At 39.5% G+C, this 17,550-nt stretch overlaps 2 protein-coding genes across 6 annotated transcripts; one reads left to right on the top strand and one right to left on the bottom strand.

Annotated features, from left to right (window-relative positions):
* The first annotated feature begins 177 nt into the window (after positions 1 to 177).
* LOC147317941 (interleukin-6 receptor subunit beta) lies at positions 178 to 12,394 on the top strand. Its single transcript, XM_086315363.1, has 15 exons — positions 178 to 456; positions 1,498 to 1,602; positions 2,003 to 2,123; positions 2,209 to 2,336; positions 2,452 to 2,582; positions 3,078 to 3,225; positions 3,333 to 3,412; positions 3,523 to 3,736; positions 4,942 to 5,142; positions 6,954 to 7,052; positions 7,356 to 7,493; positions 7,676 to 7,801; positions 8,883 to 8,967; positions 9,439 to 9,520; positions 9,903 to 12,394. The coding sequence occupies exons 1-15, from the start codon at positions 357 to 359 to the stop codon at positions 10,407 to 10,409; spliced, it is 2,265 nt and encodes a 754-aa protein (XP_086171489.1). The 5' UTR covers positions 178 to 356; the 3' UTR covers positions 10,410 to 12,394.
* Positions 11,117 to 16,763, bottom strand: nudt12 (nudix (nucleoside diphosphate linked moiety X)-type motif 12). 5 transcript variants are annotated; one of them, XM_086315385.1, is made up of 8 exons: positions 16,403 to 16,641; positions 15,307 to 15,553; positions 14,288 to 14,591; positions 13,939 to 14,206; positions 13,681 to 13,848; positions 13,200 to 13,313; positions 12,842 to 13,041; positions 11,117 to 12,603 (listed from the first exon to the last, which is right to left on the bottom strand). In XM_086315385.1, exons 2-8 carry the CDS (start codon positions 15,510 to 15,512, stop codon positions 12,493 to 12,495), a joined length of 1,371 nt encoding a protein of 456 aa, XP_086171511.1. In that variant the 5' UTR covers positions 15,513 to 15,553; positions 16,403 to 16,641; the 3' UTR covers positions 11,117 to 12,492. The 5 variants fall into 5 exon arrangements, with proteins under 5 accessions (XP_086171511.1, XP_086171512.1, XP_086171510.1 ...); XM_086315386.1 differs by having other exon boundaries at positions 15,307 to 15,513; XM_086315384.1 differs by having other exon boundaries at positions 16,412 to 16,641.
* Positions 16,764 to 17,550: the final 787 nt, after the last annotated feature.

Genomic DNA, 17,550 nt, shown 5'->3' with positions numbered 1-17,550 from the left:
GCTGCTAACCAACATGTACAAATGTATATTTAGCTAACGCTTTTGTTTTTGTGATTGGTAGCTCACTACATGAGTCAAATAGCTGTACACAGTTTATCCACCAGAGTGCGCTGAAAGTTACCGTAATCCTACTAAACTTTATAGACATATAATCCTCTACATACAAGTGAAGCATAAACATACTTTCACAAGTTTGTCGCTTGATTACATGAGTGGAGCAATTTCCTGAGCGAGCTCAGAGCTGAGCAGAGGCGTCTTCCTCCTTCCTCCCGCATACACCAGAGACGTTCTCTGTGGGGTTTGAACCTTTTTTTAAAGACCATACAGATTAAGTGCGGATGTCCTTGGATGTTTAGATGAAAATCATTTTTACCGTTAAGATGGATGTTTGGGTTCTTAAAGTGCACTTCTGTACCTGGACAGTGATGAGTCTCCTGATTGGTGTGTTTTCTTATGGTAAGTTATCCACAAATGTTTCATGTTAAAAGTCAGATTTTGCATTTTAATGTTACTAAAGTGTTTTCTGGACTGGAAGTGTTTGGCTTGTGAGGGAGCCAAACTGAATTCGCTAAATTCCTGAAGAAAAATTTCAGGACTTTTTTTTTTTTTTTTCTGATCAAGGTCTTTTATTGATCCGTTCAGTTGTGTGTGTGTGTGTGTGTGTGTGTTTGTGTTTGAACTGTAGCTCTTGTTGACGTGTTTTTTTTTTTTTTTTAAGGGAACACACTTTCTGATTGAAGTACAGCTTTTTTTTTTTTTTTTTTTTTTTCAAATTTATTTTATTGAATCATTTTAAAACAGAGCGTCAGAATTACGCGGGCATTTTTTCACCTTTCTATCGGTGTAGAGAAGTTATAAACTATAATGCAAAAAGCATTTGTTCACATTCATCCCAAAGGCGTCTAGCAGGTTGAGGTCAGGACTGTGAAAGCGAGTCCTTTCCACACCAAACTCGCTCATCCATGTTGTTATTGACCTGTCATGTTGAAACAGGAAGGGGCCATCCCCAAACTGTTCCCACAAAGTTTATAGCATGAAATTGTTCATGCTCTTTACACTGCACAACACAGTCAGACAAGTTCTGTAATTTTAGTCAAATCATTTCCACTTTGTTATAACCACTTAGAGTCGACTGTGGAATATTTAGTAGTGAGGAAATGGATGTGTTGCACGGGTTGCATCCCATCACGGGACCATGCTGGAATTCACAGAGCTCCTGAAAGCAACCAGTTCTTTCACAAATGTTTGTAGAAGCAGTCTGTGTTTGATGTAGTACACCTGTGGCCATGCAAATGATTGGAACACCTGAATTCAGTGACTGGGTTAGGTTAGTGAATACTTTTGGCAATATAGTCTTTGTCTTTAGTGAATAAACATTGTCTCACTTTCCATTTCACACTTTACAAAAACATCCAGGGCACCAAAATCATTAAAATCTTTAATGATCTTTATTCTTTTTTCATTGACTTTCTCTGTTTCCCTGTTTCTTCGCGTCAGGAGTGACAGTTAGAGACTTTCAGCTGGAGATCTGCAAAGAAAACACACGGGTGTGTGTCACCACCCCTGCAGACTGTGACCCTCGCCCACCCTCATCCACACAGAGTGAGCACACATGTTTGCTTATTGTTTTTTATCATCTGATTTAAAAAATAGAAACATGAAGTAAAGCTGCCTGTTTCTAAAAGGACCTCAGCAGAAGGATAAGGATCTATGAGAAATCGGATCTGTTTAAACATGACTGAGAAGGGTTTTTTTTTATGTAAATAGAAGCTAAAAAATATATCTGGTTATATGTTTCTGGATGTTAGTTTTTTTTGGTCTCAGTGACTGGTTTGAAGTTTTCATTTAATCATGTTAATTTTGTAAAACATTAAATGTAGGCCCAGTAGAAGAACGTATTCAGTTAACCCGCTCTGATGTGTAGACATGTCGTTCACATGACCCAAAACTAAAGTCTTCAGCTTTTTGGAGTGACGTGTTATTTAAACGTCTTTTCCTGCAGGTACTCTGAACATGTCGTGTTACTACCAAAAGTCTGCAGACAGACAAGTATCCATGACATGTGAGTGGAGTCTAGACTCAAACAGCGACACTGAGACTACCGCCTCCCTGATTTTCAGCAGGTATAAAACTTGATGATTTCGTTACGATGATAATTACAAAGTGATCTTGTGGAATCTTCTCAGATGTTTTATCTTTTCTATTTAGGGACCACGAAATTATATCCTGTCAGGGCATCTTCAACTCAGCATCCGTTGTCAATGTGACAGCAAGGATTAAAAACCACATGACAGAGATCTGGTCTGAGCCTCAGAGTATCTTTCTTTTTGAAGCAGGTTAGACACCCACACGTTTTGTGACTGTCACCTGTAATCCACCTGGCTTCTTCCTCTGCTGTCCGCTCATATAAAATGATGATGAAGTAATTTGCTCTTTGTCTCCTCCTCTCAGTCAAGCCCCCTACACCTGTATTAACTGTGCTCAGCTCTACTGAGGACTCACTTGTCGTGTCTTGGACAAGCAGCGGTGATGGCAGATGTCAGCTTCGTTACAGACTCGACAGCGAGGACATATGGACCAAGGTTAGCATCATGCCAACACTCTGTAGGCTCTGTAGGCGATTGTGGTCGTTAGATGTGAACTTCTTTTGTTTTTGTTTAGTTTCTTTTGGAACAGGGTTTGTAGCTTAATAAGCTTTGGAAAATGTAAAAATGACCAAAAAGGGAATCACAATATGAACATGTAGGTCATCCATGTCATAGTAATCTAAGGAGAAGCTTCTCGGATGAGACATGAAACATCTTAAAGAAACTTAAAGAAGTCCAGTCGCTTTTCTTTCCAAGCTCCTTAAATCACAAATGTATTTTTAATAGAGGCAACATTTTGATCCCAAAATAAAAATGGCTGAAACCTGATCTTTTGACTTACATTGATTCTTGTACATGCACTAACCTCATTATTCCTTCGGCCATCCAGCACTGTGACAGAGTAGACAGGATAGAAGTATAGAAGAGCATAGTATGTCCACTTACAGTCAGCTTTGTCCCATAGGTTTGGTTGTGTGCTTTTGTGTCCAGGTTCCAGATTTATCTGCAAACCTGACGTTGAATTACACCATCAAAGACCTCCTGCCGTTTACAGTCTACAGAGCTGCTGTGGCCTGCAGGGAACAGATCTTCTGGAGTAACTGGAGCTCTGAAATCAGAGGAAGAACACTGGACAGAGGTAACAGGCATGCACATCAGGGACAGAATACCAGGAGCTACAACACTGACATATATAAAATAAATTAATAAATTTTTAAAAAGAAGCTCAATTTTTTTTTCTTTTAGTTCCTTCCAGGCCACCAGAGGTGTTCTACAGACTGGAGAAAAAAGGTGGATCTCTGGAAGTTCATCTCATTATGTTGAAGGTATAGTGTCTCACTTACCTATGATGATGAGTTCTCATATAAATGCAGAAAAATACCGTTCTGATTTACTAAAATGAATCTTTTATTATTGTTTCTTTTTTCCATCTTAGGCTCCTGAGTCTCTTGAAACTGAAGGTCGAATCCTTGGATACCAAATGAGCTATAAAGAAGGTGGACTGATTCAAAGCACCACTGATGTGACACGCCTAGTGGTGAAGGAGGGGAACTGCAGCATCACAGTCAGAGCCTTCAACACAGCTGGCTACGGCCCTGCTGCCCATCTCAGCTTCAGCACAAAAAGACAGAAGATCCTGGTTATGACATGTAATTATTGTTATTGTTATATTAATGTTCTGAGTGATATGCTGGGGTATTTGTAGAATATTGATCCCCACAGACATCACAATTTTAACATGAGTTGCTTTAAATAATGCATTTCTTCCTAAAGCTACTGAACTCTTTCCTCCATAAAGGGAATATTTGACAGCAGCTCTAAAAGCATCCAAGAGGAGAAGAATTAATTAATGCATTTTAGGCCTCAGTCTTACGGGTGTAGAGGCAGTCAGCAACCCACTGATAATATCTGGTCGCTACAAACATATATACACCCAGGCTAGCTCGTCAGTCACCTGGTCAAAATTTAGATATGTAATAAAAACCCAACTATATTAACTGCCAAAAATAGCAGAGGCCAAAAGCATCCTTGTTCTGTATGTATATGTCTCCAACAACATTTCATTTCCAGTTAATACTTGTACAGCTGCTGTTATTGTGTATATATTTATTTAGATTTCGATTTCTTCATACATTCTTATATAGTTCTATATTGTGTATTGTGTATTTTGTTGTACAGTTATTTTATTTTCAACTTTAATTTATATATTTTATCTTATTCTTCCCAGTTAAATTTACCCTTCATTCTAATTTGTGTTGTACAGTTATTTCATTTTTAACCTTAATTTATATTTTATTCCTTCCTAGTTAAATTTACCCTTTTTAATTTTGCATATTTATTTCCTATCTTATTCATAGCCTTTCCTTTTTTTGTTTTCTTTAGGTCACGAGTAGTTGTCCAAGCATTTCACTACATATCGTACTGTGTATGACTGTGTACGTGACAAATAAAATTTGAATTTGAATTTTGAATTTGAATTTTAAAAAAGACATTTGCAGTATCTTACACAATCGTGACTATTGGCTTCCAGCTCTAGATATTAGATACGATACGCATGCTGCTCACTTTTGCAACATCCTGCATGTTATTTTTTCATCGAAGGAAGCAGCAGACCAGTGACATGCTGTTTTTACAAAACCTATTGCAAAATCTTTCCACGATCTCGTCTGTTTTTTCTTAAAAACTTGCCTCATATGTTTAACAAGAAGAGAAATTTCAAAAATGCACAGTGCATTGGAACAAGTGCGGATCTCAAAAATAGGAGACTTAAAAATGGTAGCTTATTTTACTGTTGATGATGAGCGTTGTCTTCTTCATCTTAATCTATGTAATAATGTGGGCCCTGTTTTCGCAGCTCTTCCCTCTGTCAGAAACATGTGGATTTCCACCTCTTACCCAGAAAAAAATGAGCTTCTGGTCCAGTGGAAGATCCCCATCAACCAAGGTCACACCCTGCCTGTCAGTTATTTCCTGATTCAGTGGCACCCTGAGACGAGTCCATCCACCAGCCACTGGTCTCGAGTTGACGGCTTCATCACCTCCACCGTCATACGAGGTGAAAAGGGGGAAAAAACCCCAAAACAAAAGTCATTTTATTTTTTAATGAATATGATATATTGGCTTCACCTTGAATTCTGTGTCGTGCAGTCACTTCAGAATAAAAGCATACTGCTCAGGCATCATCTTCTTTTTCGTGAAGCTGTACCATACAACAAGCCATATTATTGTTAGATAACTCCATTAAAAATGCTCAAAAAGCCACCAACAAGACAAACGTCAGTTCACTAAATTGGATTCCAATTAGCAGAGGTGGGGGCCAAGCAGTCAGCCACTCTAGAACTGAGCATTTTAACCAGAGACTTTATATAGACAAACCCGCTGTGACATCACAGATGCCTTATTAGCCTTAATATGAGTGTTTTTGCCATAGCATTGTTAGTAAACTGCATTATTTGTCAGATAATATCATTAAAATGCTCCAGAAGGCACAGACAGCACAGAGAAGTCCAGTTCAGTGACTCAAATTCATGGAAGTGAAGCAAAGCTGAGAGGCAGCAGCTACAGCAGCCAGCAGTGGTGCAAAACATGATCAGATCTAATAATGCATATCTTTAATTGGTTACTTTTAAACAGGTTTCTTTTTTAAAAAAAAGCCATATTAAGTGTTTCTGGTGTAAAGGAGTGCATTTTCACATCTATGGGGTTTGACTCACTGTTGGGGCAAACCGCTTTCTGCCACTTGTTCTTTGGCTTTATCTTTGAATCCTTAAGGCTGCTACGTGCTGCTGAGTAAATTTCTCCACTAGCAGGCTTTTACTGTAAAGCTGATGCAAAATAGCAAGTGCAGTTGTGCTGATAGGACCTCATCACCACAATCTAGATGGTGTTAGATAACAGAGCCCAACATGGGAGAAAAAGCTATCATTTGATTTGCATTTGATTAGTGGGGATTTTTTTAAAATGGAGATTTCCAGATAAATCTCTGTCAGTGCGCCCCAGGGCAGCTGTGGCTACAATGTAGCTTGCCGTCGCCAGTGTGTGAATGTGTGTGTGACTGGGTGAATGACTGAATGTAGTGTAAAGCGCTTTGGGGTTCTTAGGGGACTGAGTAAAGCGCTATACAAATGCAGGCCATTTACCATTTTTACCATAAAGAAACAGGTAAATGTCATAATTATGTTGTGTTTTAATAAGATCTACAACAAAAATGTGATAAATTTTACAGCAGTTTCCTCAAACAGCTCTTCATTAAGTCTTTAAAAATATGTTTGGGCATTTGTTAGCGACTAATTTTTTCTACACACACTCTCACACTTTCACACTTTGGGCTGTTGCTGAGTTTTGAGGAAGCAGAGCAGTTTATGTATACTGCTGAATGCTGGGGGGCGCTGTGCGGGGATGTATTACTGCTGGAGACTGTCCATGTGGATTTAAATAGTGCAGATGGAAATTAGCTAGTAGGTGCATCTTTTCTCTTAGGAGAAGTTTTATGTTAGCTTTTTTTTTTTCTTTGTACATTTTTCCTGACAAATCAAGTCTAAATTCATTCATTTCAGATTTGTTTTATATAGCACCAAATCACAACAACCATTGTGGCCCTCTATATTGTAAGGTAAAGACCCCATAATAATACAGAGAAAAAGCAATCTAAGAGCAAGCACATGGAGAAAGTGGGAAGAAAAAAACCCTTTTAACAGGAAGAAACCTCTAGCAGAACCAGGCTCAGGGAGGGGCACCCGTCTGCTGCAACCTGTTGGGGGTGAGGGGAAATAAATCAAACTGAAAGAGTGACTTATATATGGTATTTTAGTCTATAACAGACATTGTATTTTATACAGCTGTTCTGTTTACTGTGCATGTTTCCAGATGTTGACCCTAATAAGGAGTACCTGATCAGTGTGTTTCCCGTTTACAACCAGCAGTATGGGTCTCGTCAGTCTCTGCCGGCAAGTCTGCAGTACGGAGGTAAATATGAGCTCAGATAGAAATGTGTGGGGGTGATAACATCTGCATCTGCACCGGATGACTCGGTAATGTGAATCATCAGCTCTCAGTATTAGTATTCTCAGTTAGTATTGTTTCTGTGAGTAGAAAATGAGAAAAGTCTTATCTAAGAGTCAATTAATAGTGATGCTAATGCAGTAAAATGGGCGAATAATATGCAAAGTAATTTACAGCAGAACAGAAGTTATTTGCATTGAACTAAATGCAGGGGAAAAATGAGGAATCTATATCTGACTTTCTATCTGTGTGTGTTCGTCTTCTCAGCTTTGATGGAGGTGGTCAATCTGAGTGTCAGTGTGACTAAGACATCAGTGACCATTATGTGGGAGTGGCAGAGGAAGTCTGAGCCAGTCAGAGTGAGCAGATATGAAGCAGTTCTGAGGAAAGACTCAGACAAACAATGTATGTGGGTTAATGAGCCTTTTAACATAAAATCTCACTCCACGGTAAAAAAAAAAAAAGTTTGTCTTTTTTTCATTAGATTTGTCCATGTATATTTTCTCACTTGCAGAGGTGTTACACAAAACTGTTATGCATATTTTATCACCTTTTTGCAAATGCAACATACAGTCTCCCATTTGCAGCTTTACCTTTGTGGCCAGATGACCAGCAGCACACTTTCTATGACCTGATGCCCAACGCTCAGTATTCTGTTACGCTGTTGGCTGATAATGTTTCTAAAAGCATCGTTCAAATGACGACAGATTTCGGTGAGTTTCACTGGACCCAAAACCAGATTCCTTTCTGTGGTTTTTTTGCATTGCAGCGTTGGCTACATTTCTTTGTAGTAGATTTCTACTCAATATACTTAGAATCAATCATTGAAGCCATATCTGCAGCGCCCCCTGGTGTGTGGACTGCAGCATTTGTTCACCTGTGAAACCAGTTGTATATCCTCCTAAGAGCCAGCAATTAATTTTGATTCTCTGTCTGAGTCTGAGATCTCTATATCAAGCACTGCTTATGTATCTCTTTCTGTTGATGTCTCATTTGTTGGGGCTGGGCTAAGAGAGCACATGGACTTTCATTTAAAATGGACAAAAATTGCAGCTTCCACATTTCAAAGCCGCAAGGGAGGTTAAGCGACAACTTATTTTCAGATATTATCACTTTATTGCCAAAACTGAAATGGTCCAATTTGACAGTCTTGACTTTGATTTTGCAGGATTTCAGAAATGTTCAGTAACTTTACCCCTTTCAAAACAAAACAGCATCGTTTGTAGTGGACAGCACGACTTGCTACCTCACATTTTCAACCCATGTCAACCCAAGAGACAAACAAAAATACACTTAAACTATCTTAAAAAAAATCAAAACATGTTTCTGCTGTATTTCTGGAGGATTTCCCCCCAAAAAATGAAAGTCTATATCATACAAATGCAAACAAGAACTTTTCACATGTTACAAGACACAATTATGTGAAACACACTTTGCAATTAAGATATTTTCTATTATAATTATAAATGAGTGCACTGCCTACATCAAAGCCAGCTTGATGGCTTTTCTTTCAGCATCAAAAATTGAATAACTCTTATAGCACAATAAGAGAAATAACAGAATAGAGAGCAATAAAATGTTGAATTTGTTATATAGGCTTTTAATTTGAAAAGCACGGATGGATGGATAAAGTGCAGGTGGCTATTACAGAAAATGCTCGACAGTGAGGTACACAACTGACCCAGATGATGGACATAAGTACAGGCGATAGAAACATACTGCTGTGACTGCAGGAAAGTGATTTATTTATTCTGTTTTTTTGAAACAAAGAGAATCTGATATTCTTCTTTCCAGATGATGTAACGGTGGTGGCTACAGCGATTCCTCTGCTGCTGGTTGCTGCCACTGTGTTAATCCTCTCCATCCTGTCCAGGAATCTGTGAGTGCTGGGCAATCTGTTCTTTTAGTAATACTAATGTGTTTGTTTTTCATGTATGTCATGTGATCTTTGGCCCAAAGACTGTATGCAAGGCATGGCATGAAGGGAAAAAATGTACGTTAAATGTTATTTGCTACTAACTAGTCATATTTTGCAGTAGCATTACCAAAACTTGTCTGAGAACAGCTTCCTAAATGTGAATATTTACCAGTATTTCACAAACATTTATGGGATTTAACAGCGGTTATCTTTTTTTATCTGACCTCAAGTCATTGGCCCATGAACCTGCTTTTTCTGGTCAATCTGGCTCTGAAAGATTAAACATGCTGCAAAAATGCGAACAATTTCCTGAAGATTCTCCTGGTTTCTTGGACTTACAGGAACAGTTTCCAAAAATCAGAAGTGAATGCTCTGATAGTACGCGGTTAGTCCTTGTCACTGATAATGACTTTAATCAACATTACTTTTTAGGTACAAGTCGTACTTCTTCCCGCTAATCTCTAGCCCTCGACTAAGCAAAACAGGCCAGTGGCTGATGGACCCAAACCACGAGGTAACCTGTTTTTTTACAGCTTTCATAGTTGGGTTAATTACTTACAGCTCATATATCTGTGCATGGGAGACTTCGTGCCCATCGTCAGACTCAGATTTACAATATTAGTCCAACTAATTATAACAAAAACACCTGTTAATGATATCTACCATCACACAAAATTTGAACATGATATCTTGAAAACTGTGGATGCTAATAAACAGACAACAAGGGGGGAATGGCAAAGACACCATACAGAAACGGGAACAAGAAAACTTCTAAGACTGACAAAATGACCCGTTAGGGTTTGCACAACTAAAAAAAAGAGAAACAATAAACACAAATATATGTAAAGCTACAGCAGCCAGCCACAAAATGACCACTCATTCATTCTTTTCAACAGAAATTTGCAGAGAGGAGCATCCTTAATATTGAAGACTTCCAGGTGACTGATGTCCTCAGAGACAAAAGTCTCATCATAGTTGAGCGAACCTCTCAGCTCTTACCAGATGATGACCAGCGTGAGGATACCTCTCTGCTGTTGATTGGCTGCCTCACTCTAGACTCTGAGTATGTTTCTTATAGTGCACAACCCACAGAGAACCAGTCCCGTCCTCCTATCAAGGTTTTCATATCAGAAGAAAATCAAGAGGCTGCCGGCGCTCCGCTACACGAAACCAAGCTCTGGCTTCCTCAGAGCGACAAGGACAGAAATCAGGCTGACATCTCCGAGATATCACATCAGACCGAGGCTGCTGTGAGAAGTCACTTTCCTAGTTTGTTGACTGAAAGTCAGCCTGTTTATCTGATGACCTGTGAGACAGAGCACGTGTTGAATTGGGGCAGGCAGAGTGACTGCTCTTATCTGATCTGTGATGCAGGTTACATTTCTAACAGTGACACAGGGTGAAAACACATTGAGACAGACTCAGCAACTTCAGCAACAAATGAGCTCAGATAAGATGTGGCCCAAAGGTTTATTACAGCAAGGAAAACAATGGCCTGTCTTGTGGGGCAGACTCATCGGCTCTGCATTTTTGGTATTTTTGTATAAAGAAAATATGGAAAGTTCCACAGCAGCATAATAAGCAAGGAGGGCCTCCTTTTTTATCTTAAGATCATTGTTACTCCATGTTTGACATGCTCATCTTGGTGTCTGCATTTAATACGCTGTATATTACATGTATTTCATAATGTGAACGTATGTCATCGTTGTAAGATGTGGGTGCCACCAGACACTCTGAAATATGATAACATTCAGCCAAATACTTAACTGAAGTACATGTTCTTCTCTCTACTTCACTATGTTTTGGTTATGAACATTATACTTTTATTCTGTACCAATTATTGTAAAGATCTGGTTACTAATTATTTTGCAAATTTGAAAATGTTAATCTACTATTGCATTATGCTGCACTAATATAGATAAAGCAACCCAGCAGTGTACAGTACAAGTAATTCAAATCATTAACAGACACTTATACGCTATGTTCAAAAATATCCTATATTGTGCAAAAGAGTTATAACTTGGACTTTTCACCATTTCACACCACAAAATGTTGCAGGAAGTCAGTGGAACTTTAATTTAACCAGACAAGTCATTAGAAAGACCTTATATGCACGGACAGCCAAGATACAGACAAAGTCACAGGCAAAGTAATGCTTCTGTGGAGTCTTATTTATTACAAAATATCATAATAGGGACCCATGTGAGACTGAAAATAGTGCCCAGTTTTTTTTTTAGCCCCTGTCCAGCTACAACCAAGTCTTCTAGAAAGATACTGAGGCATCCTCAGTGCCACCAGGCGGCATCTTAGTCAGATATTGAACCACTTCTACTCCCTGCAAGACCATATAATCTGCAAAACACCTTCCACTCCTTGAACACATCTAGAAATTCTCTTCATGAGTTCAAGTTATTAAATGAATTATTGAAAAGCGACGCTTTTCTCATAAAGCAAACCATGCTCTCTATGAATGCACAGGAGACAGATGGATCATTGAAGCATTGAAGACAATCAGACAAAATCGCTGTCTGTTTTAGAAGGAACCTTGTTTGTGAATTAACTCTGGGAATATATAACTGAGTCATTGGGGTAACCTTTATATATTTAGGGATGGGCTTCAGACTTCTTGCAACCCGGAATGCTAAGATTCTCATAGGAAGTGAGCAGAAAGGTCAGGATTCGAAATGAGCTGTCGCGCCAGCATAATTTGACCATTTTGAAGAAAGTAATCGAGGCAAGGCTGAGATGGTTTGGACAAGTGTAGAAGAGTGATAGTGGATACGATGCACAAAGGATGCTCAGTATGGAGCTTCTAGGCAGGAGGAAAAGAGGAAGACCACAGAGAAGAGTCAATGATGTGGTCACATAGGGTTGGTGTGACAGAAGGATGCAAAGGATAGGCTTTAATTTATTTAATACTTGAAGTTTATTTTGGCTCCTAGAAATAATCCAGCAATCATCAGAATCTCTTGTGCAATTTTACTGAAATATTTAGATTTAATGAACTTATTAAAGTAAATGAAAACAAATTAAACATAAACAAAAGGCCCCCCACCCTGAGGACTCTGAATGGTTTGGCAGATGAAATGGATGTTTGAGAATTAATTTCTTGTCAAAAATGTTTTGTTTAATCCAAGGAAAGTTGAATATAGTTTATTATAAAACACGCGAGGAGAATACTACTTTACATTTTTTAAAATACATTTATTTTAAATAATTACAGTTTCTGACAACTACTTCTGGACTGAATCTGGACAGAGCATGCTTCTTCTTCCATATTTCATCATCGTACTGCAGATATTTCCGAGGTGAAATGTCAAACCTGAGATTGTTGTACATGCGTAAAGTCACTTTGCAGTAAACTAATATTAAAGCACAACATGAACAATCTGAGGAATGTGGTGAGTTAATCTACTGGGGACAAACTCGTTCCTATCCATCTGACGACCTCAGCTGGGCAGGTGGTCGAGTGATGAAGGTGTTCTGTCAGAGGTTAGCGTTTATGCCGATCCAATGTCTGATCATCTGGTGGGCGATGGTCTGCCTGGGGGGGATGTTAAAAGCTGGAGATGCTCCTCTGAACAAGGAGTCGATTACCTGAGCAAGCAGAAAAGTTGGATTACTGTCTCATTAATGTCTAGAATTGTTCATTATTAAGCATTAGAAGAATTGGCCATGGGATATGCATGAAAGCTCTGGAGAATTTCTAGTTGATACAGCTGATGCTAACAGTTTCCAAGTTGTTGTTATAAAATTATCTTCAGTAGACTTATTATTAACTCTTAACATCATGATCCCTGTTAGCAGTTCCACTAATAGTCGCACTGTTACTTACCTGTTGCCGTGTGAACCACTGAGCTTCTTCTATCTCATTCTCATCCACTTTGATGTCTGTTGATATGGCGACAGCAAGGCAGCCAAACATGAGGTTGGATGGCATCGGCCAGGGCTGGCAGGAGACATACTGAACCGGTCCGACCTTCACGCCGCTCTCCTCCTCCACCTCCCGCCTTACTGCATCCTCAATCGTTTCCCCTGCGGGGTAGGACAGGGAGAAGCTGTCACCCTAATTTTTATAGCTGAGACTTGATTTATGGTTAATATTCCTGTGAGGATGAGCTTCAGGCTCACATCAGTTGTTTAACAGCTGAGCAGTTTTTCTGTTTTTCTGTGTGTGTGTGAGTGTGGTATACCAGGCTCTACAAATCCCGCTAAACAGGAAAACATCCCAGCTGGGAAGACCTTCTTCCTTCCCAGTAAACATTGGTTTCCATCTGGGTGGATCACCAGCATGATGACCACTGGGTCTGAAATCACAAACATATGCAAACTTTGTTACTTTGGACATTTTTGAATTTATCTGACATTGCAACAATAAAGAGTAGACAACAAAAAGGGGGAAGAGAGCAGGAAAGGGCTACAGGTCAGGATCATGCCCAGGCTGCTGCATATGGCCGTGCCTTCAACCAGCATAACAGGCACCCACGTTGGGCTTTTTTAATATGGGGGTCTGCAGGACTTGACTTAGAGCCAGCCTCAAGAAGCCACTGGAGAAACTACAGTTTTCTGTTCTTTTTAGCTTTTACGTTTTTTGGTAATGTTTTTTGTGCACAGCATGATGCTACACAGTATTAACTACAGTGGAGATGAGCTGATAGATGAGCAGATTCATACCAACTCGTGGATAGCAGGTATTGTGGACCCCCTTTAGACTCCTGCATTCAGAGTTCAGACAGCTTCTCTTGTGTCCTCCATCCTCCAGTTTGGTGCTGCTGCCACATGTCGGACAGAAGCTGTAGCGACTGTTCCAGGCCAACACCGATCGAGCCTGAGCCACGATTCCTTGCAGACAAGGAGAGCAGGAAGAAGTATTATACTGTGACACAAGAGAGGCAGGTGATCAAACAACAACACACGTTTTGTGTGTCTCACCGGCCTCTTCCTCGTTTAGTTTCAGCAGGTCTCTGTTTGGCATCTTTGAAAAGGAGCAGTTCTTCTCCCTGCACCGTTTAACAAGGTCAGCAGCATCTTCATCAGTGCTGAAAGCAAACCAAGCAGGAGCCTCCCGGATACCCTCCTCAGGAGAGCAAGGGGAGGGATTTTTCCTCTTCTCCACTCCGAGGAAAATGAGCACAGTTGCAGGTTTCTGCAGAAGATCCTTAACTGCCTCATATCTGAACCGGCACAGTTTGCTCTCAACCTGTTGCAATCAGATTCACAATTCACATGACTTTCATCTTTGTCATGTAAACTAGCCGTAGGCTGTAGGTCATAAACATACCACTGCGCTGTCGTCTTCCTGGGATGTGCTGAGCATGGGGCTGAGGTTCGAGAATATGAGGTAGACAGTATCTGGTTCTCTTTGTTTGGCCTCCAACCAGGCCTTGTCAGTCCTCTTCCCACTCAGGCGGTCCAGCGTCTCCCTGCTGAAGTAGTTTTCCTGCGGACTGATGTCGGAGCCCGGCAGGACTCGCCGGCAGCCATCGTCTGTCTGGCAGAGTAGGTTAGCGATGTGTTTGTGACCCCAGAACTTGGCAACATCGTAGGCGGTCTGTGATGAACTGTTTACTATGAACTTATCACAGCTAAAAGACAGAAGAAAAAAGAGGTTTTAGAGAAGTCAGGAATCCATTTATACATTCAAGGCTACAACACATCAAAGTCTGGGGCTTTTACAACTTAGACTTTTAAGTTTTTAGATGTTTTCATTTAAATTGCACCAATATTTTTTCCGTACCTGCTTATTATAGCCTCTTTGAGGATGTTTTTCTATACTAAATGGTTTTTTTTTTGCTACTAGTTTTTGTCTCTTCAGCTTTTATATTGATTTATTTCAGTAAAGGTTTTTGCCTCATCACGCATGCAGGTTTATTATTTTTTGTCTTGTTTGGTTTTCTTGCAACTTACCTAAACATAACATATGTGGAATAGACGCATTCCCTAAATGCTAAAAATTATTAATGCAGCTTTGAATAAATATTCCACAATATATCTCTTTAGTATTGTTCAAAGCAAATGGTACATTAATAACATTACAAATTAAGAGGGGCAGGGATAGCTCAGTAGGTAAAGTGGTCGCCCCATGATCGGAAGGTCGGCGGTTCGAATCCACTTAACGGCTACCCTGAGGTACCCCTGAGCAAGGTACCGTCCCTACACACTGCTCCCCGGGCGCCTGCTTAGTGGGCTGCCCACTGCTTCACTGAGTGAATGGGTCAAATGCAGAGAAAAAAACAAGTAATTTCCCCATGGGGATCAATAAAGTATCCATTATTATCATTATTAAATGCAGTGATGTACCCATGTGACAGCAGCTTCTCCACCACATGAGAATGTCCATTGCGAGCTGCAAGCATTAGTGCGGTCCAGCCGCTGTATCCTGTCTGGTTTATGAGCGAGGGCACATGGGACAGCAAGGTGGACACCTGGGACATATCTCCTCTTGCTGCAGCATCCAGAAACTTCTCCACCATGTCCTCCTTCGCGCTCAGTTGATAGCTCGTCATCCTGGATCCCGAGACAAAGACAATGAAACCTGGGGAATGATCTGGCAAAATGTCAGAGGAGATATTATGAACAGATGAAGCAGCTACTTACAAAAAAATGATAAAAGTATTTTAAAAGTATTCATTTGACACATAAGAGCTAAAGCTAAATCATAGATAAAAAGGTAAAACGTTTTGAATAATTGATTGATGATTAATGTCAAGAAATGGGAATTTGGGTTTAACAACCTCAAAATATAGCTCAGAGTTTAAAATGCTGAAAAAACTAAAAGTACTACAGCAAAATTGACCCAAATAAATACTGATATCTCACTAGAATGCTATCTATTCTTCCTATTGAGTGGTTTGATATAACATCCAGAGAAAGACTAAAATATGGAAAACAAATACATTTTGCTCTTGTTTACTAACAGTTAGACCCAAGAATATTTGGTTCCAATTATTCTAATTACAATGTTTCCAATTTAATTAAAGTTACTAACTAACTGTGCCATCTTGTGGCACTCACTGGTATTACTGTAAAGAACAGCTTGACCCTTGTTCACTTCAGTTGATATCGCTGTGCTCTTTATGATTTAGACAAAATATTTTTTATTCGCATTCACTTGACAGCTGCACTTAATTTTGAAATATTTTTAACTATTTCAAAATAGTTATTTTGAAAAAAAATTCCATGACAATTTTTTTTTATCAAATTTTGTAATTTTCTGGCAACAAAAATGGCAAATGCATAAGTTAATAAACTTATAATTTAGTAAAAAAAAACAAAAACAAACCTACAGCATCAATTCTACACTGTCCCTTTAATTAGTCCTCCCTGTCTCATTAGCGCATCGAGCTGTCAATCACTGAACCCTTTGACCTCGACAATGGTTGCGAAATAAACTTACAGGAATCACCTTGAATTGCAGGTTTGCTTTTACAAATCCCACAGTGTTGAAGATTAAGCTTGGACACAGTGTTTGTTTGTCATGTGGTTTTAAAAGGCCTCTGAATCGGCTCTGTTTCACTAACAGTTCAGGAAACGAAAACACGAACGAACAGGAGCGCCTTTCGCCGGTTAAGCTTCGTTTAAACGAGACCAAGCATCACATTTCACTTTGAGTTTCATGTGAAAGATTATTAATGCGTCATATCTTGCCTTTCGCTCGGCGTTCACTTCCCCTCCGTCTCCTGTTGGAGAAAATGTTACGAGGTGTGTTCAAGAGCAACAACCACGCTGATTAGGGGTGGTGCTGCCTTCAGGTCCTCCCGGCGCTGTAGTATTTCCGACTTGTAAAGGCTTGTCATAGAAGAATGAAGCTGTGTTAGAGTTCTTTACATAGTAAAATTGCTTCCTCCTATATGCTCTCACCTGCTACTATATTAAGTATTACTGCTAACTGAGTCCTCTAATTATTACATAGAAGAAATCTGTTGCAATTAGGCATAATGCCATTGATAAGTTGACCCTTTGAAGTTCAAACTGAGCATCAGAATCTCACTGAAAGGTAATTAAAATGAGTTTGAACATTGCATAGTTGCTGGTGTCAGAGAGACTGATTTGACTTTTTAGAAACAGAAAGGTTCCCAATAATCATCAGAAAGTAGCCATCAGTTTTCTGTGTGAAAATAGGAAGGAAACAATAATTTAAATAACCAGTCATTACAAAAGAAGTTATGCAGAAGAGCATCTCTGAATACACAACACAATGTCCTGCTTCCAGAACAGAAAACTGAGGCTATAATTAAAATGAACAATTTGGTGTAAACAGCATGAAAGCATCAGGTATTGTCACTGACCATGTCCATCCCATTATAACCACAGTATGCTTCTCTTCTGATGGCTGGGACAGGATATTCTCATCATGGATGTGCAGCTGACAAATGTGAAGCGATCATGTCAACATGGACAAAATTCTCTGAGGATTGTTTTCATCATCTTGTTAAATCTATGTCATGAAAAATGAAGATCGTTCTGAAGTCGAAAGCTGGTCCAACTAGCAAGGTATACTTAATAAAGTGGCTATTGAGTGTATATGTCATTGTTCTACTCTAA

Source organism: Aulonocara sp. 'chitande type north' Nkhata Bay, linkage group LG12, assembly GCF_057382095.1.
Source record: "Aulonocara sp. 'chitande type north' Nkhata Bay isolate Kocher_YH1m ecotype deep benthic linkage group LG12, A_spYH_male_GT1.1, whole genome shotgun sequence".
NCBI lineage: Eukaryota > Metazoa > Chordata > Actinopteri > Cichliformes > Cichlidae > Aulonocara > Aulonocara sp. 'chitande type north' Nkhata Bay.
Note: the sequence above shows the minus strand (reverse complement) of the source record. Positions and strands in the feature narration are given on the sequence as shown.